This window comes from Pteropus medius, unplaced genomic scaffold (assembly GCF_902729225.1).
Source record: "Pteropus medius unplaced genomic scaffold, Ma_sr-lr_union100, whole genome shotgun sequence".
In the NCBI taxonomy this organism is placed as follows: Eukaryota; Metazoa; Chordata; class Mammalia; order Chiroptera; family Pteropodidae; genus Pteropus; species Pteropus medius.
The window spans coordinates 45,466,247-45,493,247 of NW_024349800.1; the positions used below are offsets into that span (position 1 = coordinate 45,466,247).

The 27,001-nt window shown below is 38.6% G+C and overlaps 1 protein-coding gene across 1 annotated transcript in view; it reads right to left on the bottom strand.

Moving 5' to 3' along the window:
- The window catches only part of LTBP1 (latent transforming growth factor beta binding protein 1), a 345,549-nt gene that overhangs the window by 279,321 nt on the left and 39,227 nt on the right, over positions 1 to 27,001 (bottom strand). The window contains 1 exon segment of the mRNA XM_039887438.1: positions 25,671 to 25,968. Within this exon segment, the coding sequence (XP_039743372.1) occupies positions 25,671 to 25,968 (298 nt within the window).

Genomic DNA, 27,001 nt, shown 5'->3' on the forward strand with positions numbered 1-27,001 from the left:
TATGTGTATTTTCCCACAATAATTTTTTTTTAAAAGAATACAAAATGGCATAGTCATTGTGGGAAACAGTTTGGCAGCTTCTTATAAAGCTAAACATATACTTACCAAATCACCCTCAGCCAGCTGACCTATTCCCTATTCAAATAGACCCAAATAGATGTACCCAGTACAAATTTCTATCATGCTATTTACCACATTACACTATAATTGTGTTTATGTGTCTTCCAGTAAACTGAGTTTTTTAAGGGAAACTCCCCTGTCTTATTTATCTGTGTATCCCCTGCTTATGCCTTAACATGAAGCTCAGCAAACAGTAGGTGTTAGAGTGTTTGCAGAATAAATAATGATATTTAACTGGGTGCTCCATTCCAGACTAGGCACAGGAACATAGAAAATGGAAAAGATGTGGTCTGTCTTTGGAGAATGGTCCAGCTGAACAGGCTTGACCCAGAGGAAACGTTGAACAATAGACTGAATGACTGACTACGAGCTGCGTGAAGTGGTATGATGGTAAATAGCTCAAAATCATTCTTTGCAGTCTGATGGGCTTGGGTTCAAGGTCTGACTCTTGTTTACTAGCTGTCACTTTGGCAGGTTACTTACTATTTCTGAAATTAATTTTCCTGATCTATAAAGGTTGTTGGAAGGTACCAGAACAGCATCACCATTGTAAAACTGTTGAAATTCTTATGTAGCAGATGGCAAAGAAATGCTGTCCTGAGTCCCCCCAAGTGCTGCTTCCCCCAGGAACCTCCCCTAGACCTCCCTACAATTCAGCACTAAAGGAATAACTTCCAGGACAGCAGGTGACCTTGCCCCACATGGCAGCTGATTCTGTTCTGCTTACTCTGTAACTGTGCTGTACAGTAATTAATAATTTGAACATCGCCCATTATGAGATCATCCCTGCAAAATGCCTGACATGTTATAAACATTGTATATTCTCAATAAATGTTGGCTATTGTGGAAGTTCAGGGGAGGCCCGCAATTCAAGAGAGGATGTGACAGGTGGAGGTGAAGAGAAGGCAAAGTGTGGAACTGCAGAAAGAGCATAGGGCAGGGCGGGAGAAGGAACTGAGAGTCAGGAGACGAGCCAACAAGGCAAAGGAGGCACAGGCTGGAGAGCAGCGAAGAACAGGACTGAGCTAGTAATGGACGGGCCCATATTACAGAGAGCCTTCAGATGAGCTTAGGTTTGAGGGAGTAGGAAATGGTAAACCACTCTTCTTTCAACAACCAGAGCACCTGCTGTAAAACCTTTTCCAGTATCCTTATCACCATGAAATATTATTCTGTGTACAAATGTATACATGCCTTCCACTGAACTGCGGGTGCCTTAACAACAGGAAAAGTCTCTATTCATCACATGTTGTTGAGTAAGCTCTCTCTCTGAGGCTAGCGTTCCCAATACCCACTGCTCCAAGCATCTGGGTCCACACTCATCTTGAGAACCCCTGTGAATTCCCTCTGACAGACTCCTTCCTGCCTGTAGACCCGCACTCACTACTGATGACTTCTCCCATAATCAGTACTCATAACTGCAAATCCAAAGCTTATCCTTCAAGAAACCCTTACTTCACTTATTCTATGTCGAGATGAAATCTCTAGGGGTCTCTGTCCTCCTGCACCCACCACACTGTCCCTTGCCAATCATTCCCAGACTCCAAAACCTGTCCGCATTACACCTCTTTTGTGATCTGTCCTGGATTCCTACCCTATACTTCAGGAGTCCATGCCTAGTCTCCTTCCTCATCTTGTTTTCAATCCCAAAGTGAGTCACAGACATAACTGGCCTCTCCTATTGAAAACCTCCACTTTAAGTAACCATCATCAGCCTTGCCTTGCCCCAGGACCTGCCTTTCCAAATTCATTATCATCCAAGGTTTGACATTGACATATAAAATTGATGGTTATCAAATTCCAGCTCAGATTCCTGAAAAAGAAACAACATGGGACCAAAAAAATGTAACTCCATCTACTCCTTCAATTTAAATTTAATTGCCTACAATTTTATTATAGCCCCCACAAACATAACATGTAATTTCTCAATGATTTAGACAACTCTGTGATTAGAACTGGTCAGCCGAAAATACACTTTATCTCAGTTTCGGTTACAAAAAGATATTTTCCTTGGTGTCCTGATATATTTAAAACCTACAGGCTGCCAAGTTACAGGTGGTCATCGCAAGGGATGAGTCTAAAACAGCATTAAAGATTATAAATTTAGACCAAAGAAGAGGCACACTCAAAATAGATATAATATTATTACTATTTATAGCTATATAGCTATACTAACTCAGGAGTATTAATGATTTTAAAACTATCAACGGGGTTTCGGCTCTCTCGTAACAGCAGTTATGTTTTCTCCTATCAGATACTATTGGAATAGGCGCAACAACGTGTCTGCCCTCTTCCTACCCTAAAATTACTCTTCCTCTCCTCCTCCCTGTGTAATAATGAAGAGAACTTCAATTTTCTCTCAAATCCTCAAAGAGAAGAGTGGGATTACAACACACAAAGGCCAGTTTAACTTCTGAATACACTCTAATCAGTGCTCTAAAAGTACAGGTTTGTGAAGGCTAAAGAATGCCCAAATGAACTACTGAGGAAAATTAAGTAACAGGAGACAAGGTTTAACTACTAGGCTGGGGACAAAAAGACAAAGGACGGGAAACAGAGGCACAGCCAAGAGCACAGGTGTCCTGGTCAGGATCCCAAGGGGAAGACAGGGAGAAAAGTTGCAGAGTATTCTACAGAACCCTCAGGCTCACTGGCCACTTGCTTGGATGAGCTCCCCAAAAGCGGGGGTTTATGAGACGTCTCACGCTGTAAATGAAAAGAATGTCTGACCCTCTCCAAAGACCAAGAGGACAGTTATTCAACTGTGATACGAGCTCCTTGTAGCACAAGGAACTTTATGGTTTACCTCCAAATATTAGGTTTCTAATTTCTCAGAACAAAAACTCTTTCAAATAAATTAAATAGGATCGCAAATTCTGGCACAGTAGACAGTTAGATGTCCAGAGAAAATTTACTAGTATCAAACAACTACAAGCGCTGGACAGAATATTAAACTATGGTTCAGCTGGCAGGAGAGTAAGAGACACTCTGAGGCCAGAAACAACCAGGGAACATAAATGCAGGGAAATGAGTTGGCACCAGAACAGGAATTTGCCCTGGAGGGGTATCTGCTATTTGCCATTTGCCTAGATTACAGGTTTTAATGTGATGCATGGGGCACAAGGACAAAGCCTGGTAGCTGTACAAGGTAAAAGATCTCACATAAGACCAAACAGCAATACGTTTAGTAGGTGAACCAAAGGAAAGCAGCCCACAAGTGAGAGAACGTAAGGATATGTGCTTGCCTCGGCTCATGTTTGGGTGAACGTGAAAAGTTACAGTAACGACAACAAATATGTCAGGTGAGAATTCCTAATTATTAGTTCACTTTGTGTAGGTGTGGCAGTCAAATAAAAAATACCTGAGTGACCAAAACAATAGCAACTCCAAAATTTAGTTAAAAGTGAGCCTGAATGGGTGGTACCCACAAGAACTGGTTAAAAGCAAACACAAATGCCCTGTCAGAACATACCTTAAAAAACTAGATCTTCAGGAATTCCAGAGATAAAATTCCAGTGAATGTTTACTCACAATCAGAAGTCACGAAATGCCAAGAAAATAAGCCAGAACTGGCACAAAAATCAAACTGCAGTAACAGTCCAGTAACAACTGCCAATTAGTTGGAATTAATTGTAAGATATAGACTATAAGTATATTTAATATATATAAAGATGCTGAAAATATGGCTGTATGATAAAAGACTATTAAATATAGACTAGAGAGATTTGAAAAAGAATCAAAAAATTTTTGAGATAAAAAATATTTGAAATGGGTAACCCAAAAGATGACAGCAGATATAACAGAGCTCAATAGAGAATTGGCGAACTGAAAGAAATTGACCTGTATGCAGCACAGAGAGACAAGGAAAACTATGAAAGATTAAAAGATGTAGAAAGTAGAATGAAAGGTGTAACAGGTGTCTAATGACACTTGCAAAAAGAGAGAACTGGGGAGAGGTGATGGTCAAAGGGGAAAAAAAATGACCAAGAACTTTCCGAAAGTAAAAAACATGAGTTTTCACATCATAATCTCAATAAATCCTAAGCAAGATAAAATTTTTAAATCCAAACAGAAGAACGATTACCTATAAAAGAACCAATCAGCTGATTTGATCATCAGCTGATTTAACAATTAACGAAGGAATTCAGAGACCATGGGAAAATGGTCTCAAAATGCTTAGAAAAAGTAACTACCAAGCTACAACCGCACATCCAGAAAAGTCCAATGAAATAAAAAGACCCTCACCACAGGAATTTCTAAAAAAGGCACTTTAAGAAAAAACTGTTCCAGGAAGAATGTCTAAAATGCAAGTAGGAATGGTGAACAAAGAAAATGGTAAATGTGTAGAAAGACCTAAAGAAGCATTAACAATATAAAGCAATGACATAATATCTGATTTGTAGGATTAAGATATTATAATTGACATGTTGAAAAATAAAAGCACAAATCTCTGGAGGGAATGATCAAAGTTTAAATGTCCTAGACCTTATGTAATTTGGTAGAAGGGTAAAAATGATGAATACCTTTTGCCTTTTATTCAAATTACATATTTAAGGGAAATATCTGAAATAATCACTAAGAGAACAAAACTAGAGTACATATAATCCAAAGTAGTTTGTGAAGAGGGAAGACGGAATGAGGAGAGGAAAAAAACCTAATCAATCCAAAAAGAAAACCAAAAGAATTTTTTAAATTACATACAAATAAAAAACACAAAATGACACAATAAAAATTAGATCACCCTATGTGGAAAACAGCCAAATAAACGAGTTCTACCAAACATCCAAGCTTATACAAATTTTTTTCAAAAAAGGACCGAGATGGAACACTCCCCAGCTCATTCTATTAGGCTAACATCACCTTAATACCAAAATCATATCAAAACAGTGTGAGAAAGCAAAATTATACGCCAGCTCACTCATGAATACAGATGCAAACTGAAGGTGCTGAAAGATTTTTTTAAAAAGACACCATAGCCAAGCGAAGTGTATTATACAAATGCAAGGTTTTTCCAACATTAGCAAACCTTTTAATATAATTCCCATATTAAAGATAAAAGAAAACCATAAGATCAAACCAACAGATCAAAATGGTCAAATTTAACATCTGTAATAGATGCTCTTGGCAATTTAGCAATACAAGGGCTCTCCTTAACTTGATAAAGGGAATCTACAAAATTCCTACAGCAAATGTGGTCCTCAATGATGAAAGGCCAACGGAAACCTCCTAAATAAGGAACCACTAACTAATGCCCACTATCACTACTTCTGTTTCACAGTAACTGGAGGCCCCAGCCAATGCAATAAGGCACAAAAAAATGCAGATATAAAGATTAGGGGGGAAAAACAAATCTCTCATCATTATGATATAATTATCTCTAGAAATCCCAGAATAATCAGATAATGTACCAGAATTAATGAATTGAGCAAAGCTGCAGTGCACATAAAACATGTAACCTCATTTCTATATTAAAGCATGTTTGAAAATGAAAGTTTAGAAAGAATTCCATTACAATAGCCGCAAGGAATATTAGATCAGCAGATCTCACAAAAGATGTGCAAGATCTTCCTGAAGAAAATTATTACACTGTATTAAAAGACATTAAAGATCTAAATAAACAGAGGGACATATTTACAGATAAGAGTCAATATCAAAAAGATGCATATTCATCTCAAAATTATATACTGATTCAATGCAATAATCAAAATTCCAGCCAGATTTTTTTTAAAGTAACAAGTTGATTCTACAAGTATAGGGAAATGCTGCTGAACAGCAAAGAAGGAGAATTTGCCAACTGAGACATATTATACAATTACAGTTCTTACTTACATACTGACTTAAGGATAGAAACCAATGTAACAGGATAGAGAATCCAGAAACAGATTTACAAATATTTAGAAATTTGCATATGACAAATACAGTATCATAGTTCTGTGGGGTGGGGGGAATTAGTCAATAGTCCTAAGGTAGCAAGTTATCCAAATAGCAAAGAAATAAAATGACACCATGGTAAAATTCCAGGTGCATTAAACAAATGTGAAAGGAAAAGCTTAAAATTTGGAAAATTTCTCAGAGCAATGGGCTAGGGAAGGATTTCTTAAACAAGATAACAATTTATAAAGGAAAACAATGATCAATTTAACTACCCCTAGATGAGTAGCTTTAAACTTTGACAAGAGCTCACTGTAAAAAATAAATAAATAAATAAGGCATTTCACATAGCACAATGTGTTTCCAAAACAAACGTTTCACGATACAAATCTTACCCTTAATACAAGTGAAACACTATTTTTTTATCCCATTCTATAAAAACTCTTTAAAATATTTAACAGAAGACATATACAAAAATGCTCAACACAACACTGCTAGAACAGCAAAACACTAGAAATGACCCAAATGTCCATCATCGGGAGGATGGATATATAAATTGTGGTATATTCATATAATGGTACACTATGAAAAGGAAAAATAAATGAATCCTAGCTATAAAGCATCAGGATAATCGAGCGTTCTCAAAGCGTGGTCCCGAGACCAGCACATTAACATCACCCGCAAGTTGTTAACCACACAAACTGTCCTCCCCAGACCTCCGGAGTTAGAAACTGGGGTGGGGAGCCCAGCTGTCGAGTTTGAGAAGGCTCCAGGAGAATGTGACAGACTCAAGTTTGAGAGCCACTGTTACGGATGAATGTCAACACCTGGCCAAGAAAACCTAGTCTCAGAATACAAAAAGATGATTTTACTTATTTAAAAGTCAAAAACTGGCTAACCGAAATAATAGAGTTCAAAAGTACCAAAAAAAAAAAAAAAAAATACAGTAAAGCTATAAAGAAAAGCAGGGAATGGCGAATATAAATTACTCTGTGGGAGAGAGAAAGGTAGGGGGAAGGGCCACAAAGAGAGCCTCTAAGATAACACTAGTGTTTTATTTCTTCAGTGAGGCAGCGTGCACAAGAATTTTAGCTTTCCATTATTGTCCTTTTAAACTATGTGTGTGTTGTAAATTATGTCTTTTCGTAAATGATGTATTTTCTAATAAAAAAGAAAAAGGCAGAGCTAGAATTTTTAAATGTTGAGAACATATAAAAAATTATGAACATAAAATAGTGTAGCCCACATGAATTCATTTCTAACAAAAGGCCTAGGAAAAACAATTGAGTACATAGCAGGTATTGAAAATTTGTAGACCAGTAAGCGTTTACAGTGATTCATAGGCTTCTTCATTTGTTGTCCTCCCAAAGTTTTCACAATGCATAATATAACTATTCAAGAAGAACATTTTAATAAAGTATGAACAAACTGCGCATAAAATAATTTGGTGCTCACCTCACCATCACTCCCATCTTTAAGCTTAGTCTCTTTTCCGACGAAACCCAAACCCTGACAAAGCATGCATTATTGCCTAAGGGAAGATAACAGCTTTCAATTCTGGTCTTGAAACATATTTTTCTTCTCTAATTTTCCAAAAGGACTTTCATGGAACTCTATTCAGTTTTAATTACAGGCATATATCAGAGATATTTGGATTCAGTTCCAGACTACCATAATAAAGCAAGTAACGCAATAAAACAAGTCATACTCTTTTTGCTGGTGTAGGGTCTTGCCTTCAGTTTGTAATAAAAACAATACCTGTGAAGCACAGTAAAGCTAAGCACAATAAAATGAGGTACGCCTGTACTCACAACATCATATCAAGGTATCTAGCTAGTTAGAAGTGACTTTTTTTAATGAAAGCAAAAAAAAAAAAAATGATTATATATATAGAAATAGTAAGACTGTACGACAAAACCTCTAATAAAACCATACGAGGACTGCCTTAAGAAATTCATTTGTTTCTCATTTATTTTCTCCATGAGAGACGTGTTGCTAAAATCACAAGAGAGTGAAGCGTTGCTCATGTAAATTGATTCCTGCCCATCTGAAACAAGGGGAATCAACAGGTCGGCTTCAGTATCCAAAGAAGCAATGATGCACAAAAGCAAAGCAGGTGGTTCAAGGTTGCGCTGCCAAGAAATGACATATTCCAGTAGATTCGAACCAGCCTCTTCAAATTTTGTCATTCTATGGTATAAAAATAACACCGAAGTTCATGGAAAAGCAAAGCTTGCCACCTGCTGCCCAATGGCGTAATCGTGAAAGTTCAAATTGCATCCACGTTTTTTACTTAAACCCTTTTATGAACTGATGGGTATAAACGTTTGCATTTTCTGTATTTTTTCATTAGCCCTCACCAGCTGGTTTTTTTTTTAAGAGAGAATGTCAGCCCCGAAGTTTTTAACCAGATGCCATTTCAAACCCTTTACATAATCAGCTATAACAAGTATGCCTAAAACAAAAAGAAAAACAAAAAAAAAAACAAAAAACCTTCCAAACTATTATACATGTTGTGTATATAATAAAAGGACCGATCTGCAGTTGTGTTTATTACAGTATCCAGACCAGGGAAGAATTCCTTTGAAACTGTGCCAGTATTGTCCTAGGCTTCCATGGCCTGTCATCATTCTAGATGATACGAAATTCTAAATCCACATTCTGATCCATACAGACTTTAAATGCAAACATTAACAGTTTAACTTTAGTTTGTATTTATATTACAAAATTTTAAGTAGCAACCCAGCTAACCAAAAAGAAAAAACTAACTTCCAAGATTTCACCATTGCTTTGTCAGCTCTAAACACTTAAACTTTTACATATCTTAATTACGTTAATATTGACAAGCACTGTCATAAGTTAAATAAAATATTTCTAGTATTCTTCCATTTGAATTTATTCTAAGAAAATCTGAGAAGTAAAAGCATTTTAGCTTTTTTTTTCTTAAACGAAATAAATCTTCAAGTTTTGCCTCACTATTCTAACTCTGTAGATTTGTGTCCCCAGGCCATCATCCCCTCAAAAAGAAATACAAAACACTCTTAGGGAAAAAGTGAAACTTGGAATTTAGGGAAAAAAAATACCGTCTGAGAGAGAGTGGTCCTGAAAAACAATCACAAGCCAGATCAAGAGAGAGAAGGTGCAATGAATAACTCCATACGTTCTCCTTTCGCCCAGGAAGCTGAGCAGGCATGAAATTCCTAGAAGCTTTATGGGAAAGGGCCTCATCACACCACATTGGTAAGTTCTGAGGTTCCTTTGAAGAAATAAGGCTGTAAAGGCTTTCGCCTGTGGAACTTGTCCATATGCAAAATAGCACCAATGCTAGTTGAAGTGTTTTTAGTCGTCTGGGAACTACTAGGAAGCAGATGATAAAAAAATAATTCGTTTTCAAGACAGATGGCACCATAATGTTGCACAATTTTCTAGTGTGTGTTTTTTCCCTAAACACTAGAGGCAGCGTCTCCATACAAAAGGAAGTTAAGCCCAACAGCCAGCTAGCTTTTAGATACTCTGTTCCTGGGAAAGATCACACGTGCAAATGCCCTTTATTGCTGTGGTTGGCTTACCCTTTTCTTCAAAAACTCTACAGGAGCTATTAATTCATGCACTATTGTGCAAAAAGCACTGGAAAGTAGCTCCCAGATGACTCTGTGAAAGGCAATCCTATTATGACTATCAAGTGGCATGTTATTGGATTGATTACAGTTCAAAACAAATCATAAAATTTTTCCTAGAAAACTTAGGGCTTCATAGCTAAATTAAACAACAAATATAAACTAAGTTTAAAACAAAAGAGCATTGTTTACGATTTAATATCACACAATCAATAATGCAATTTTTGTTTCAGATTTTAATTATGGGTAATGCTTTTTGTTAAATGATAACTACTGAGAACACAATCCAACTTGAAAGCTATTTAGAGCCTATGAACATGGTGGTGGTTCTACTCTATCTAAGGCTCATTTCCAGCTCATCAGTAAAGAGACATCACAAAAGATGTGGGATTTCAGTCACCAAACAGAGAAGGGATATGGTGAGTTGACCACTCCCAGAATAGCATGGAAACCACAGAAAAAGCACAGAGATCCGTGTTCAAGGGGCAGCAACAGCACAAAATGGTTATGGCATAGGCTGTAGAGCCAACAGAGGTAAGGTAAGCTGGAGTCTGGTGAACATCTGAAGAAGAAAACAAGACTTTGATTTTTCTACAGAGCACGATAAACTATCACCAAATATGTTTTCAAGAATGTTTGCTTGATCAACACAGAAGGAAACAGAATCTGGTTCTGATTATGAGTTGGTGAATTTGAATCCAGGAATAAGGTAGAATCGAGAAAGGGAAGCATTCAAAGCCAGCCCTCACCTTCCCCCACTCCTGAAGTGGATGAGATTATGTATCATTCGGTTTAACAAATCTAGAGAAGAGAGAGAGAGAGAGAGAGAGAATCATTAGATTAGACATAACTCCTCGGCCTGGCTCCATAGGAACTATCTTCTTGTCTGGTAGTCTGCTTCCCTTCTGTTTTAAAGAAAATTAGCTTTCCTCTCAAGAAGTTACTGTGAGAGGCAGGTAGGCTACACGGCCAGCTCCTTCAGGCTTCCCTTTTTTCTAACCTGTCCATCAACCACCTGACGTAGCTTCACACAAGCAAGGCATATTTCTTTAGTGGCTATCAGAGGTATCTCTCCATTTCTCATGGCCCCGCTCAAAGATTCTCTCCCTGACTGTCAAGCCTTCCATAACCTGGACTTAGCCCCGCAATCTCACTTCCTACTGTTCTCCAGTTCACCCTAAATAGATCAATCCCCCATCTGTCCTGTGGAAAAGGAAAACTCATTCCCACCAGATCTTCCATCTTGTTATTTTCTGTACTTCAAGGCCAGCCTCTCCCTCGCTTTTCCAAGTCCTTCAGACTCTGCCAAGTGTTCCTTGACTCCAGTCCCCACTGATCACTCCATGCCTATTCTCCACTAGAATTTATAATAGGTACCAGTCAATTAGATACTTATCCTATATTATTAACTATTTTTTTAGAATCACGTTAGCTTGATCCCTTGAACTAGAGTGCCTAGAACAGTATCTGGCATATGGTTGGCACTCAATAAGTATTTGCTGACAGACTGAATCAATCAACTACAGTAAACTAAACTTTTGTGTTGTGGAGGTGAAGAGAACTGTGATTCTGCCTTTAAGATGGAGATGTGAGAGATTAGGCAACCAGTTAGAAATGCGCTGAGAACTATTTAGGCTTGGAAGGGTATAGATGGTTCAGTAGCACATAAAATTTATGCCTGTGTCAATCAAGAAGCCTCTCACAGGACAAAAGAATTCTGAAATAAATTACTCAAAGAATACTCAACGGATAATAGATGATATTCTTGTCTTCATGGGCAAGTGAGAATTTGCAAAAAAATTCCAATTTAATGGAATATTACTCAGCCATAAGAAGAGATGAAATACTGCCATTTGTGACATGGATGGACCTCGAGATAATCATGCTAAGCAAAATAACCCAAACAGAAAAAGTAGAAAATCACATAATATCACTTATATGTGGGATATAAACCTAAAAGCAACAAATGAACAAAACAAACAGAGACTCATGAACATGGACTATAGACTAGTGGTTACCAGAGGGTAGGGGGTGTGGGAGGAGAGGGAAGGTAGACAGGGTAAAGGGGGTCAAATATAGGGGGTAGGGGAAGGTGAAGTAGGTAAAGGGGATCAAATATATGGTAGCTGAAGGAAACTGGACTTTGGATGGTAAACACACAATAGAATATACAGATGTCAAATTATAATGTATACCTGAAAATTATATATTGTATTAACCAATGTTACCCCAATAAACTTAATTTAAAAAAATAAAATAAAATAATTTTTAAAAATCCAATTTAAGAAGTTTCTTCCAAATTTGGGGATAAAAAAAATAAGTACTAATAACATTCTTTGCCTATGAATATCCCCTCCTTTGAGAAGTCTTGAAATATCTGACAAAAGGGAACTTTCATTTGGAAAGAGCTCCTATAAATAAAAAAAAAAAAAATTCTATAAGACCATATAATAGAAAATAGGATAAAAAATGTTAATAGATTATTCACATAAAAATGCAAAGGGCTAATAAACCCTTTTGTGATATGAAAAAATATTCAATCTCACTTGAAAAAATCTAAAAACGAAATGAAATAAGTCTTTGAGCAATGTGATAAAATCACACTTCACAGGAATATTTAAAACCACCAAGACTTAACAAACTATAATTTATTTATCAAAATCATATTTTACAGTGATCACACCTACTCTGTCCAAAATATTAAGTATCTAATATACATGAGTCACTGACTAACATATTTACTTTCGCATAAAAATCATCACATTAAATTAATACAAAATGACATGGCAACAAAGAAATTAATCAAGGGCATTGCAAAGTGTTTCCATCTTACATAAAATATTTCTAAAATGCACACTGAATTTCCTAACTATTTAGATTCATGGGTCACTTTTCAAGACAATAAGGCAAATTGTGAAATGCTTGCCTAGTACATGGAAATGTAATTTTTATACTTTTACTCTTTCAAAGGAGCCTATATAGCTAGCCTTGAGATAAACAGGAGTGGCAGAATAGAAGAGCAACAGAAAGAAAAAGCTCAAGAAAAGGATGGTCGCATGGATGGGAATGGTTGTTTCCAGCCCAGGGAGTGAGAAATGGGAAATGGAGATGCTTCCTTTCAAATTTCTTTTCTCAGAGTAAAATGCATTCTAATCTTCTCAAAATGCCTATGTCATCTTCCAGTTTGAGTTAAGAACATCCTTCCTAGAAATATAATTAGGAAGGATTAGCTGCCGCATAAAGAAGCTTTGAACAAATTAAGAAAGAATGATGTCTCACTTTAGGTTCTGTCCATCAAATCTCCAAATACCAGCACTTGGCAAAACACCAAACCAGGCAAAGAAATAAAAGGCAGCCCTTTGAAAGCACTAAAAGTGATGTCTATATCAAAAAAAGCCCTAGAATGAGAATTTGTAAAAATAAATTCTGTATGTATGACACACAATCCAGCTAATTTTTAAAGATTTGGGAACAGTTTCTACATGAGTAACTTACTATAATGAAGTAATTGTCACATTTTCTTCATGAGACAATATGTTTTGACAAAGTGAACCTCGACTGTTTTAAAAACAACTTTTTGTCTGACAACAGTGATTTAACTTAAGAATTCATGAAACTAAAATTTTTCACTCCTCTATCCTTTTAATTTATAACATTACTTCAAAATTTTGTGCTTCGAAAGTATCATGCAAATTTTTTTTCACTGTTTTGGTAAAAAGAGACAATGCCATGTAAAAGACAGCAAGGAGAACATGGAATAAGAGGTCAGGTTCAAGTCACAGCTCTGTTTCTGTGTGACTCTGGGCAAAGTATTCACACCCTTTAAGTTATAATACTTTATAGTCCACGCTGGTTGAAAATTTTGGAAGATGCGAAAAAACTTAATACATGGTTGTTCTATTTCCCATAACATTCAAATAACTTTCAAACAGGACACGTATCCAGATCAATTCTATTCAAAGATACTGATATTGATAAAATTGTTCTTTGTTTTGGTAACAGCTAAGTCCATGAGTCACATCACTCTGGAATCACATGAACGCTAAGTGAAAAATAATTAAAGTTTGCCTGTTGTCCCTGTTTGCTTTCTATGAGCACTGTGCCAATTTTGCATCAAAGTTCAAATTATTAACATTTAATTAAATACTTATGCATACTAAGAAGTTCAAGCTCATAAACTGGATTAACAGTGTCAGTGTTCAGAATTTTCCCAAGAGACTGGCTGCTTGGGCTCTGCTGCCACTTTTTTGTTTGTTACCGTGCCTTATGTCAATCACAGGCACTGTAGGAAGTGCAAGGAGCAAGACGACTGAGTGCTGCAAGGTCAAGAAGGTAAGACCCAGAAAACTAAATGGAGTCTAATCAATGAAAAATTCTTGTAACGCTGAGAGGTCTACAGAAAGTGGCTCTGATCATCACACCTAGAGATCCCACAAAGAATGGGATGCCAGGGCTGAACTACTATCCTGGGATGGTGAGTGGGATAGCTAACTTTTGCCTACTCTGATCTGTAGCTCCTTGAACTGGTCTCTTCTCATTACTTTGGAGAAACTGAGGCAGCCTGGAAGACAGGTTACTATCTGCATTCCTGCGTGGCCAGACTTTTGGATTCAGAGCAGTCATATGATATCACCTTCAATTATTCATTCACCAAGTAAGCGCTGTGCCAGGTAGAGCAAACCACACAAATTGAAGTGAATGCTATGAAGAAGGGAGGGAGTGGGGAAACATGGTGCTAGGGGCATCTCTCAGGGAGTAACAGAGGTATCAGGGAACGCCTCCGGAGGAAACAGAGCTCAGTAGAAGGAGCAGGTGGTAAAGAGGTAAGAGGAGTATGTGCACAGAGATCAATGGAATGAGCAGGTGCTAAGTAGGGTGCATGAGGGAAGGGTGGGGTGAAGGAGGGGTGGGAGTTAGAGACAGAAAATGTGCCAGGAAGGAGCTGGGCAGGGTTGAGGAGCTAACTGTGACTCCGCAACAGGTTGTTGACTGCATATGGCACCATCCAGGGGACAGGGGACAGAAAGAGCCCAGGCGGTCTGATCCCCCAGGGGTGGAAAACTAATCTTGACTCTCAGAGCATCGAGAAGCCAGTGGAGGCTCTTATTCAGGGCAGGGCAAGATGAGGTACTGTGAAAAGATACCTCTAGTAGTGGACGTAGGTTTGAACTTAATCCTCTCATAACTTCATAAAGTCCCAAGTGCTTGGGATGGAGGGGACAGCCAGAGCCTCCCGACCCCACTCAGAGGAAAAGTCCACCTACTCCAATCTACTATTTAATTCCACCCACCCAGTCACTCCCTTTCCTCTTGCTATCCTACACATACAGATAAACGTCTTGTCTAAAAGTAGCAGTCCTGAATAATAATAGATTTTTTCTTGGATTAGCAAATTAGGGTCCCTCTCCTCCGCTGTGCTAAACTACACAGCAGTTCTTGCCTCTAGGACCATAAGATCAGCTGTTTCTGCTAGGTCATCTCTAACACATTTGAGGAACAGATAAATAGGTGAAAAATAAACTTACCCTTGAGAACCTCAGTAAAAATATATGAACCCCTAAGCATATTTACCATGTAAGTTATTCAAGTTTGCTTTTTATTTCCTATTTGTGCATATTTTATATAATTTGAGGTGTGCTTGTCCCCTCTTTCACAGAGGACTCACAGCTTATAGGTTTTTTTTAAATTCTGATCCCAGGCAACTCTGGAGCAGAAAACTGCTATAAAAATGTAGTCTTAAAATTTAGTCTACGTTCTGCTCAAACAAAAATAAACTCTTACGCCAAGGAAAACAAGGAAAGAGGATTTAGTGCAACCCTGAAGGCACCTTGGAAAGATTCATGGGCAGTATCTATGGAATGCCAAACATATCCAAATGTAAAGAGAAATTTTTACTTTAATCTACACAACACCCAAAGTCAGGCTCTAAAAATCATTCTCATGTTTGGCATCAACCAGGCAGGCCTGGCCTAACGCTCACAGGTCCCATGTGTCAGCCAAACTATATTCTGTTCCAACCGCTTATCGGTGATTCATATGTGTTTCAATCCCAGATTCATTGTCAGTTTGCAGCAAGTCCTCTGACAGCTAATTAATTCAATTTTTAGTGCACACATTTATTCAACATAGATCAATCATACAGGGAACACTATATTAGGCTCAAGGCCACAGTCTAATTGTTGAAGAGAGAGATGTTCCTTGCCCTTTCCCATTCCTGTCCACATCGACCCACCCTCTTCCCAAATCCCTCCAAAGAATCCATAGGCCACTGTGTCTAGTGGGTGGGACCATGTATGTCAAAAGGTACTTATTTATGAGTGGTGTTGACTTTTCAATCCCTAGTATATAAACCTAAGGTCCTAGGAAGAGCCAGGGCCCCTCTGAGTGCCTGGCCATCTGCAGGCTCCGATCTCCTGGTTTCTCCCTCTACCGTTCACCATAAGAGCCTGAGTATGCTGGTCCCAAGATTTCAGAAAAAAGTGGGGGCCACATCTGGACCTTAAATCTACATGCAGTGTTTCAAGCTAACATTTATAAGAGTCAGAAGAGCTGGATGTGCTATTAATTGAAGGGTAGTTTGATGATTATTTACTATCCCTTGTGACTACAGTCGACTCCTAAGTATCAGGGAAGATTGCCAGGACAAGACTTGGTCCCTAGTAAAATACTGCGGTGGCCAGAATAATGGTCCCCTAAAGATGTCCATGTCCTACTTCCAAGAACCCGTAAATATGTTAGGTTACATGGCAAATGGAAATTAAAGTTGCAGATGGAATTAAGGCTGATAATCAGCTGACCCTGAGATATGGGAATTATCCTGGATTAGTCTGGTGGGCCCAATATAATTACAAGTTTCCTTAAAAGTGGAAGAGGAAGGCAGAAGAAAGAAGCAGAGAATGGCAGCTAGGACTCAGCCCAACACTGTTGGCTTTAAAGATGAAAAAGGGGCCACAAGACAGAGAATTAAGGCAGCCTCTAGAAGGTAGAAAAAGAAAGGAAACAGATTCTCCCCTAGAGCCGGCCTCCAGAAGAAAGGCAGTCCTCTCAACATCTTGATTCGGGCCCTGTGAGACGCATTTCGGACATCTGACCTCAGAATTAGGAGACAATAAATTTGCGCTGTTTTAAGTTACTACATTTGTGACTATTTGTTACAGCAGCAATAGAAAACTAATACAAATGCCCATCAAAGAGGCAAGAGAAATAAGAAGATAACCTTACAGACCGCCTAAATTTGAATCCTGACTCCAAACTTGGTAGCTAAGTGAACTTAGGCAAATTAATCCTTCTGTGCCTGAATTGCCTCATTGTGCAAAATGGGGATGATAACAGTGTCTATCCCACATTTTTGTGAGAGGATCAAATGAAATAATACTTAGAAAGTATTTCAGAAAATAGCTCTTGACAGAGAATAAACACTCAGTCAATACTAGTTATTATTATTATAAAGCAACAAAACACCATCGTGATTTCTAGCAATTAAATTGGGGAGCAAACTCCATCCTAGCACTTGCCCTTTTCAGTTGTGAACTTTGAATATCCATCCAATTATTTACACACCTTTGACTAGAATTTAAATCCAGTCGGTTAGTGGTTGTGTCTCAAAACTGCCTTCGGCCAAGTCTTCCTCATGGGCTCCAATAGGGTGCAGGCAGCTCAAGGCACAAGGGACCTGCCCTGCTCCTCTCCCACCTCTCCCACCCCCACTCCACAGTCCACTCTTCCTGCCAAGTCTCTCTCAGGAGGAGAAAGTTCCTAGCACTCAGTTCCTCAAACACTATCTCCACCCATCATTTTCCCCATATGCCTGTTTTTCTCAAACAACTAAACAGTGCTGACCAACAGATACCAATATGATCAAACTTTACACAACGGATTACGAAGTCCTTCTCAAACCTCGACGTTGCTCTACCCAGTTGGGACTGGGTGATGAGTTCACAGCATCTTCTTCTGGAATTCCCACATTTACCTACCTACACGGCATTCTTCATAAGAGCCAAACATCTATTAAGAGCAGAATAAATAATAAATTGTGGTTTATTCACATGATGGACTAACCTTTGGCAATGTAAATGTGAAAACTATAGCCACACGCAACTACGCAGACCAATATTGAGTAAAAAAACACACACACACTGTGTGATTCATTTACATACAGTTCAAAAATAGACAGAACTAATCTCTGGCGTTAGAAGTCAAGACAGTGGCTCCCACAGAGGAGGAAGAGGATGGATGCAGGAACACGGGAGCTCTGTAGCGCTGGCAACGCTGCACTCTGATGTGGATGGTACTTAGACGAGGGTGGCACCGCTTCGGGGTGATCGCTAGACTGTTAGCACTTCTGATTTGTGTACTCTTCTCTTCGTAATTTCAATTTAACTTCACTTTTTAGAAAGTTTAGAACAAATGCACATAAAATGGTAATATTTGTAGTTCTCGTCCTATTCCTAAAATGTTATGAAATGAACACTAAGCTCAGATTGAGTTCCTTTTCAACTTTCTATCACTTTTTTTTCCACATCGTAAAGTAGGGATCAAAACTTTCATCTCATAGACCTGTTGGGTAGATCAAATGCAACGAGAAATGCCAATTACATTGCAATACGTTCAGGGTTTTACAAAGGCAAACAGTATTATTCCAAGAGAAAAAGGTAACTCTTGCAATATATGTATACATGGAACAATCCTTGAACAGGGATTTAGACATTATTATCTATGTCTAAATCTAACTTAGTATCTAAATCTAATGTCTAAAATCTAATTTTCCTTTCCAGGCAACATTTTTAAAAATGTGTTAAACATTTACTGTAGCCTCTCTGTGTATCTATGTTGATAAAGAGATGGAAGACTGTGTAGTAAGTGTTATGATAACACTAAGTACAGGGGAGTACAGAAGAGAAACCTGGGGGAGGGCAGGCAGAGTGGAGTGTGGGGGTGGGCGTCTACACTGAGCAAGGTCCCCCTACGGTCTGCGAGATCGTTTGGGGAAACTGTCTATTTGAGTCCTGACCATTTCCTTGGCCTCTTTCATAAATTCAGACAACTATTCATGCTACAGAAAGCTTGAAAGTTCTCCCTAAAGTTTTAACTGTCACTGTAGATTGATAATGTTTTTCTTTCATTAGGGGTAGTATGAGAAAGTGAAAATAAAGGGAACAAGTTTACATGTCGTTGTTGCTGCTGTTAATTAAGAGAGCAGAATACTTCAAAGAATATTCTACAAAGTCTCCCACCCTTGTTGGTAACACGGCATATAGTTTTTTTTAAGACTCGCAACCACAGTGACGGGAAGCTAAAAACTGGGCAGAGATAAAGGACAGAATAGCACCCTCTTCTCTGTGGCACACACATCACTCAACGCTACTTCCTATTAACTGACCCATGGTAAATGTGAATGATTCATTTCTCAAGAACTTTGAAAGTGGAGCCCATCAACTCCATGTGGATTTTAAAGGGCCTTCCTTATATTTGGAAAATATATGGTATACTATACACTCCCTTGGTAAATATACAATGTGTTTGAATTATTCCTGTCTTTTAAAAGAACATTTTCTAATTCGCTTCTTTTCTGTTCACCGCATCCCTTGGGAGAAGACATCAGAAAAGAGGGATCGTCGATGCCAAAAGATAAATTCAGTCCCCTCGACTGGTTTGAAATGGGACAAAACTAATTATTTCAGAGAAACTAACCACAATCCTTTGTAAGGATACCATACGATGATGAAAATAGCCATCACCGCATAAGAAAAAAGACTGGATACATGTGAGCTCTCTAGATAGATCTGACATCCATATCCTGAGTAAAACCAGACTTCCTTCTCAAGCTGCCAGAGAGGGGACTGGGTACCTTGTCTCCTGCAAAAGTGCTTCCTCCTTCTACCGTACAGACAACAGCTCTCCACTTGGCAAAGCAGTCGTCATCTGGACCAATGTTCTCTAAACAACCAAAATACATGAGCAGCTGATCTCCACCTCATGGTTCCAGGGTCTGTGCCTATATCACCGACCGTGGTTAACGAGGATGAAGACAAACATTTTACACGATTCAAAACTGCCTGACTGAACAGCACCAAGAGCTGAAAACAAATTTTTATGAAAAATTTCAATACATATATATATGAATAATGATGCTGGCAGATGATAAATGAGCTCTGAAAAGCTAACCAGTTTTGAATTTTGCCCCTTTGTGGAGTCTCCTGGCCTCAACTTGTAAGAATTAACGTCTTTTTCCACATAGGACTAAAGACAGACAATAGGGGTGCTCTGTGACCTAACGTTGGTGATTCTTCAAATAACATGTTGACAGCTGCACGTGAATAACATGGAGAGGCTGCAACTACAAGAGTCACCTGAAGTGTTAATACGGACTTTCTAAAGAATCCAGTATTATAAAGTGAGGTACAAGTTCAAAGAATCAGAAAAGTGACTGCCAAAATTTGTATACAGGAAGATGAAACATCATTTGGTCCTTTCTTCAGCTCATGGAGTATGCTTGATGTGGCCCACAAAATTGGAAAAACAAACACCGCGATAATGAATTTCCATGAAAAGCATGAATAAAATTAGCAGCTACAGCAATAACTGCCAGAACGTCCTGCCAGAGGCTTCTCAAAGCAATACCCTACCAAGCTGCGAGCCACATACCACTGACACCCATCTGCTTTTAGTCCCTGATGGGGGACAGAAGATGAAGCTCTGTCAGAGACCGACCATTCACCAAATATCAACCACCTTCAAAGACCTTTGAGATCCATGATATTTCCAAAGAAATCTTTAAAAACAGCGGGATAAAAAGACCTCCACATCCTCCCTGTCTCCCACAGTCCCAAACCCGGATCATACCTGATTCTCTTTTCCTCAGCCTCCCACATCCAATTAGCTGTCAAGGTTTTTCATTTACAGCAACTCCTAAATCACTTCCTTCCTCTATATTACCAGCTCAATTATACCTGTTACAGAGCCATTCTCCGATAACCACTAGTTCAATCTATTTAATCCAGATTAATCTTCCAAAGCAGAACAAAAATTATAGTATTCCTACTTGAAACTTTGTGTTTTTTTGTTACTCTGTATTATAGAAAATTTTAACAATATAGAGAAAATTCTGTAAGAAAATACCATGTACCCATCATTCAGCTTCAAAAATTGTCTCATGGCCATTCTTGTTACCTCCATACTTCAACCTACTGGATAATTTCAATCGAAGCTCAGATATATAATTCCACCTGTAATACTTTAATGTGATTCTCGTCCTTACATAACTACAATGTCATCATCACAGTCCCCAAAATTAACATTTTTATATTAAATTCTAATCAATGTCAGCATTTTCATGCTTGTCCTAGAAATCTTCATCGTTATATTTTTTTATTTATAGTTTGTTTGACTCAGGATAGACACAGTCTAAACATTGTGATTAGTTAGTATGTTTCTTTAGCCTCTTTTAAACTATAAGCTCCCCATCTATTACTTTTTTATTTCAATTTTGTTTCATTGTGTCTTTTTGGAATTGTTTTGTTGTAATTGTCTTTAACTTGGTTTTCAACCAACCTTTAAAACCTTTTTTTGCCACTAGTCTTCAGCTATATTAAGTTCCAGTCAAATCATATCCTAAATGCGGTCATTTTTAAAGATGTCCACAAACTCTTTGACACATCTCTCTTCACACGATGCAGCTTAATTCCACTCCCTTAGAGGTGGTCTGACTTAGTGGCTCACTTCTAATGAGCAGAGTGAGGCAGACGTCAAGGTGTGTCGTTTTCAAGACGACAGACGAAACGAGCACTGTGGCTTTCTCCTTGCTCTCTCCAGTGTGGGATCACTGCTGTGGGGAAGCCAGCGGCCAAGCTGTGAGGACACTTGGGCACTCTGTGGAGAGGTCCCTGTGGAGAGGAAGTGAAGCCTCCTGCCAGCAGCGGTGGCAGTGAGTCACCGTGGCAGTGAGTTCTCCAGTCGAGCCACCCCTGTGACTTCGTGGGAGACCCTGAGCCAGAACTCCCAGCTAAGCGCCTCGAGACTACGTTCCTGACTGCAGACTGTCAGCCAATAAACATCTACTGTTTTACGCTAAGTTCGGGGGTGATCTGTCACACTGCAGTAGATAACTCACATGCCACACTTTCTGACGTCATCTCATTGCCCTTCCTTGGAAATGCCCCTCTTCTCCAGCTCTTTGCTCCCAAATGTAATCATCTTTTCAAGTTCACAGACCACCTTCCACAGAGCCATCCCCGGACCTCTCCTCCCCTGACACACCAAGATCTGGAAACAACTGCTCCTCCCTCCTTCGACTTCCTAAAGAATTTTGTATCTGGTTCCAAGTCAAGTTGTCTAAAACCATTTCAACCAAAAGTGAAACCAATTCATCTAATACCCACCTGCCTAAAACGTGTAGTTTTAACATTCCTGTCTTACTAAAGTAGTTGTTTCTCAAACATGCCAGGCGCATACCTGCTCAGGGTCTCTCACATGTCCCTCACATGTCTCCATGGCTCGTGCCTTCATCTCCTTCAGGCCTTTGCTGAAATGTCACCTTCTCAGCGGCACCTTCCCTAACAGACTATTTAAAACCACCAGAGCCCTCACTCCTTCCTACCCCATACCTACCCAGCACTCCCTGTGCATGACTGCGGTTTTATTTTCTCCATAGTACTGACCACAATCTAACATGTGTTTTAAGTATGCCACTTATCAATTGTCTCCCCTTGTGCAGACTGTAAACTCCAGGAAAGCAGGCATTTTGTTTAGTTCTTTAGTGCTACCTCACAAGCCTCTAGACAGATGCGCGGTACACAGAATGTGCTCAATAAAAAGTTGTTGATCAAGACTGCAGCACTACATATGCCACATAATGATGTAACACTAAACGTTTTGATATTTTAGATGTCTTTATGTATATAAGCATTTTAAGGAGGCCAGCTTATTCAATCTCCTCCTTCACTAGATAAAAACAAAACAAAACCTTGAAACATCCAAAAGTCGGTCATCTTAAAAAAAGATAACTTATGAATTGTTACATTTCTCAAAAGTAGCCAAAATGGTCCTGTCAGATGTGCTTCCCTGGCAGTTTGGTTAAATGTGATTTCAGGTGATCATGCCATCACCTAAATTCATCAGTGGGCCAACTGCCCCTCTTCCTTTGCATCCCTCTCAAGTTATAGCTCATTTATCATTTCAAAATCTCCTTAAGAGCAGAATTGGATCTTGTACATCTTAATATACTCTGCACTGCCCAGCTAACACGGTAACCTGTGAAAGTTTAGTAAGAAAATATCAGAATTGTTAGCATCACAGGCCATCTCTTCTCCTTACCCAAAATCACACAGTAGGCATGCCCATATACAATGCCTGTAACAATGCTATCATAAAAACCATCTTCATTCAGCAGATGAAGTCGCTAAAGCAAATTATCTACAGGCGTACCTCAGACATATTGCAGGGTTGGTTCACCAAATTGTCTATCTCAATACAACAAGTCACACAAATTTTTCTGGTTTCCCAGTGCATATTAAAGTTATGTTTACACTGTGCAATAGCATTATATCTAAAAAAAAAAAAAAAAAAAAAAAAAACAATGTACATACCATAATCAAAAAATATGTTATTGCTAAAAAAAAAATGCTAACCATCATCGAGCCTGTTGGGAAAATGACACCAGTAGGCTTACTTGACCCAGGGTTGCCACAAGCCTTCAATTTTTAAAAAACACAATATCTGCAGAGCACAATAAAGCAAAAGGCAATAAAAGGAAGCATAATAAAGCAAGTATGCCTGTAATGACAAAGCCAAGTTAAAGCTGAAACTTTAGTCTCCTCTTTTACTCACAACATTCTTGTCTAAATTATACTGCTGCTACCAAAAAAAGAAAAAAAGAAGAAAAAGGCTGCTGCTTTATCTGACATCTGACATATGGTTCTCACTAACAACCCATATATACACATCACAGAGGGTCAAAGTCTAACAGTGGACGGTGATATTCAAGACGAATGATGTCGCTTGTAAATTACTTCACAGTTTATGTAAGTAATAACGCTAGAAAAAAATAATTGCAATGCACAGTAATCTGACTCGAGGCAGAGCTCCACACAGAACTGCTCTTTGTTTTTAAGATCCAGAACAATTGTGGAAGAGAGATGTCTCGCTATGATATAATCAAAGCTTTACATCATTTCAAAGACACTGTTACGTTCGTGTTCGGGCACAAAAAAAGCACTACTGTCCTTTAGAGAAGGGGTCAGCATACCACAGCTCATGGGCCCAAAGCTGGCCCACAGCCTGTTTTTGTACGGCCCACAAGCTAAGAATAATTTCTACATTTTTAAAGAGTTGAGGGGGGAAAATCAAAAGAAGAATAATATTGGGTGACATGAAATTTATATGACATTCAAATTTCAATAGCCATAAATAAAGTTTTATTAGAGCAGTCACACTCATTCATTTCGGCATCGACTGTGGCTGATTTTGTGCTATAATGGCAGAACTGAGAGCTGCAACAGAAACCATATGTCCCACAAAGCTGAAAATATCTGGCCTTTTACAGAAAAAGTCTGCCGCTCTATACTTCAGGGCGTGGATGCTGGACAGCCTCCACTTACTGCCTCTGCTTAAAGCCTAACACTTATTCTCCTTATTCTGCCTCCATTTAAATCCAAACACTTATTAACTGTGTGACCTTAAACAAATTACTTAACCACTCTGCACTTCAGTTTCCTCAACTGTAAAATGGGGTTAATAATAGTATACACCCTTATGGGGTCACTATGAGCTATAAATTAATAATATATACAAAGCATTTGAAACAGTACCTGGCTAAGTTACTAAGTATTAGTTAGGAAACTGTTACTAAATATATTTTAACTATCATTCCTTCTTGTTGAGAACAACAGGATTTTTTGCAATTGAAATGCTGGCAAAGTGATCAGATTTCAAACTACCCCCCCCGCCCCCACCGGCTCCCGCCCCCGCCAAAGTCTATTTATCATGGTGGAACTGAAGTATGAGACAAAAAGAAATGAGGGATAAATGAAGAAAAACAGAAAGGGGATTGAGGAGGGAATAAAAAAAAGTTAGAAGGACCCCACTCCGTAGGGACAGTCGGTGGCCAATTCAAACGAGGAATATAAATTAGGATAATTTCGTCTATAGGAATGGATTAAATAACTTGTGTTATTTAATTGCTGACTGGATACTAATCACCATGTTCTAGCGGGGGGAAAAACATTAGAAATTCCAAGCTTACAAATCAACTGCTGGGTCAAGCCCATTTTTAAGTTGACAGCTTCCTATATTTTACATTCCTAGACAAATGACAAGTGATACTTGCAGTAAATTCTGCATCTTGTTATCCATGTAAAATAGCTAATTAAAAGAAAACAATTTTTGTAAGGACCTTGGGCAGCTGAGGAGCTGCTTCTGAGACTAGAATCTTTCTTCTCCAGTTCTTATTTTGCTCAGAATAGCACTTCCTAATGCTAAGAAAAGACCACGTTCCCAGAAATAGAACACAAGCTCATTCTCCAAAAACAGACCTGCACGGCACCTGGGAGGTAAACATGGTGTTAACAGAAGATGCACTTAACCTGCTACCGAGGGTGAGAAATTCTTTTTCCAAGGACCCACTTTCATCTGAATATCTTCTGTGAGCAAAGCGGAGTTCCAAGCTTTCCCATATAGCTTTCAAAATCACACTATTTCTCTTTTGAAATTATTATTTCAAAACTCTAGAGCACCCCCACCAAAGGAAACTTGTAACTCACAGCTCCACCACAATCAAACAACTAATTTTTATTACTCCCTTCTGACCTTGATCTCTATAATCCCCACTATTGCTCTGTGTTACGGTTATAAGTAAATCTTCCCTGCAGAGGCTAAACACACACAGTGAATACGTTTGAGAGACTTGATGTGTAAGCGTAACACGTAAAACCTTAAGGAAAGAAAAGAAACACATTATTATCCAATGACTTTTGCAAACTATGCAGGAAAAGAAGAGTTGTTTAAAACAATTCATCCAAGAGTATAATTAAGATACTCCTAAGCCGGAGGCAAGTTCAAAATACTCACTGAGAATGTATCTGCTGGGAGAGTCCTACTGAAGGCTTCGGCTTGAGAGTCAAGGTCATCTGGGCCATGGGACTCACTCTTGGTAGAGTGTCTGCCTTCTTAGATGCAGTGTGTTTTGCTACTTGCTCGGGGGGGCTCCAAGAAGAAGCAGCCCCGAGACTCTGCCCTCCAAAGACTGGTGAAGAGGTGTCCTGGGCAGCTGTTTTCTCACAGGCTTTGCCCTTGGTCCCTAGTTTACACACGCAGAGTTGAGGCCGGAGACACATCCCTCCATTCTGGCACGGTGGAACACAGTTTGCTGCAGAAAGATAACAGAAGATACAAATTTGAAGAAAAGCATTACAGACTTCACTAATTCTTCCAAAAGCTTCACAGCAGCATCAGGACACTCACCAATAAAACAAAACCATACTTAGAGACATCAAGATGATGATGATGCTGATGACGGTGGTGGCTAATATGTTAACTGCTTCCTATATGAAAGGCATTGTTCGAATATAAACCAACAAATTTAATTCCCTAGCAACCATTTTTAGCAGATATTTTATTCTGTCCATTTAACTGACGAAGAAACAGACACAGGGGTTGTGTAACTTGCCAAAGGTCACACAATAATTAGTAAACGGAAGAGCTGGGATTTGAATCCAAGTGAACTAGCTCCCAAGTCATCCTTCTTAACCACTTTACTACAGCTGCCTCTCAAATATGCATCGGAAACAAAGGAAAAAAAAAAAAACTTCAGAAAATGAGAAAATGTTCTGCTCTTCTTTTTAAGTTGAGTTCTATGGCTTAAGTTTAAATTTTAGGTATCCAAATAAGACTTGGCAATATAACAAAAATCCAAGCCCAATCCCAACCCCCTTTCCCAAAAAACTGCTACAGACTTTATCTTACATAAACTATCAGAGCTTGGAGACCATCTTTTAGAAATTTAGTTCAACCCGCTTTTTTTTTACATGAGAGAAATTCAAGTTTATAAAGGTTAAGAGTCATCCAATATATACTTTTATACATTTGCCAGTGTACTTACTATACACCGTCCCTAATTTTATAATGAAAGGCGACCATAAAAAAATAACCTCTTTATCTCCTATTTCCTAGGACGCACGTACTTTGAATCACCAGGCTTCTGGCCAAGCAGAGTTTTAAAGTTAGCAGGGCTATGAGTCATGGGTAAGTGGATTTTATCATAGGCAAGGTCCCACGAGAGTTCAGATGTTACTGACTTAAGTTTTAGTAGGTTAATGTCATAGGCTTATGGACACGATTTCTATTGTCCCTTCTTTATTTGTTCGAGTACATTTATTAATGCCAACCTTTAGCTATCAGTC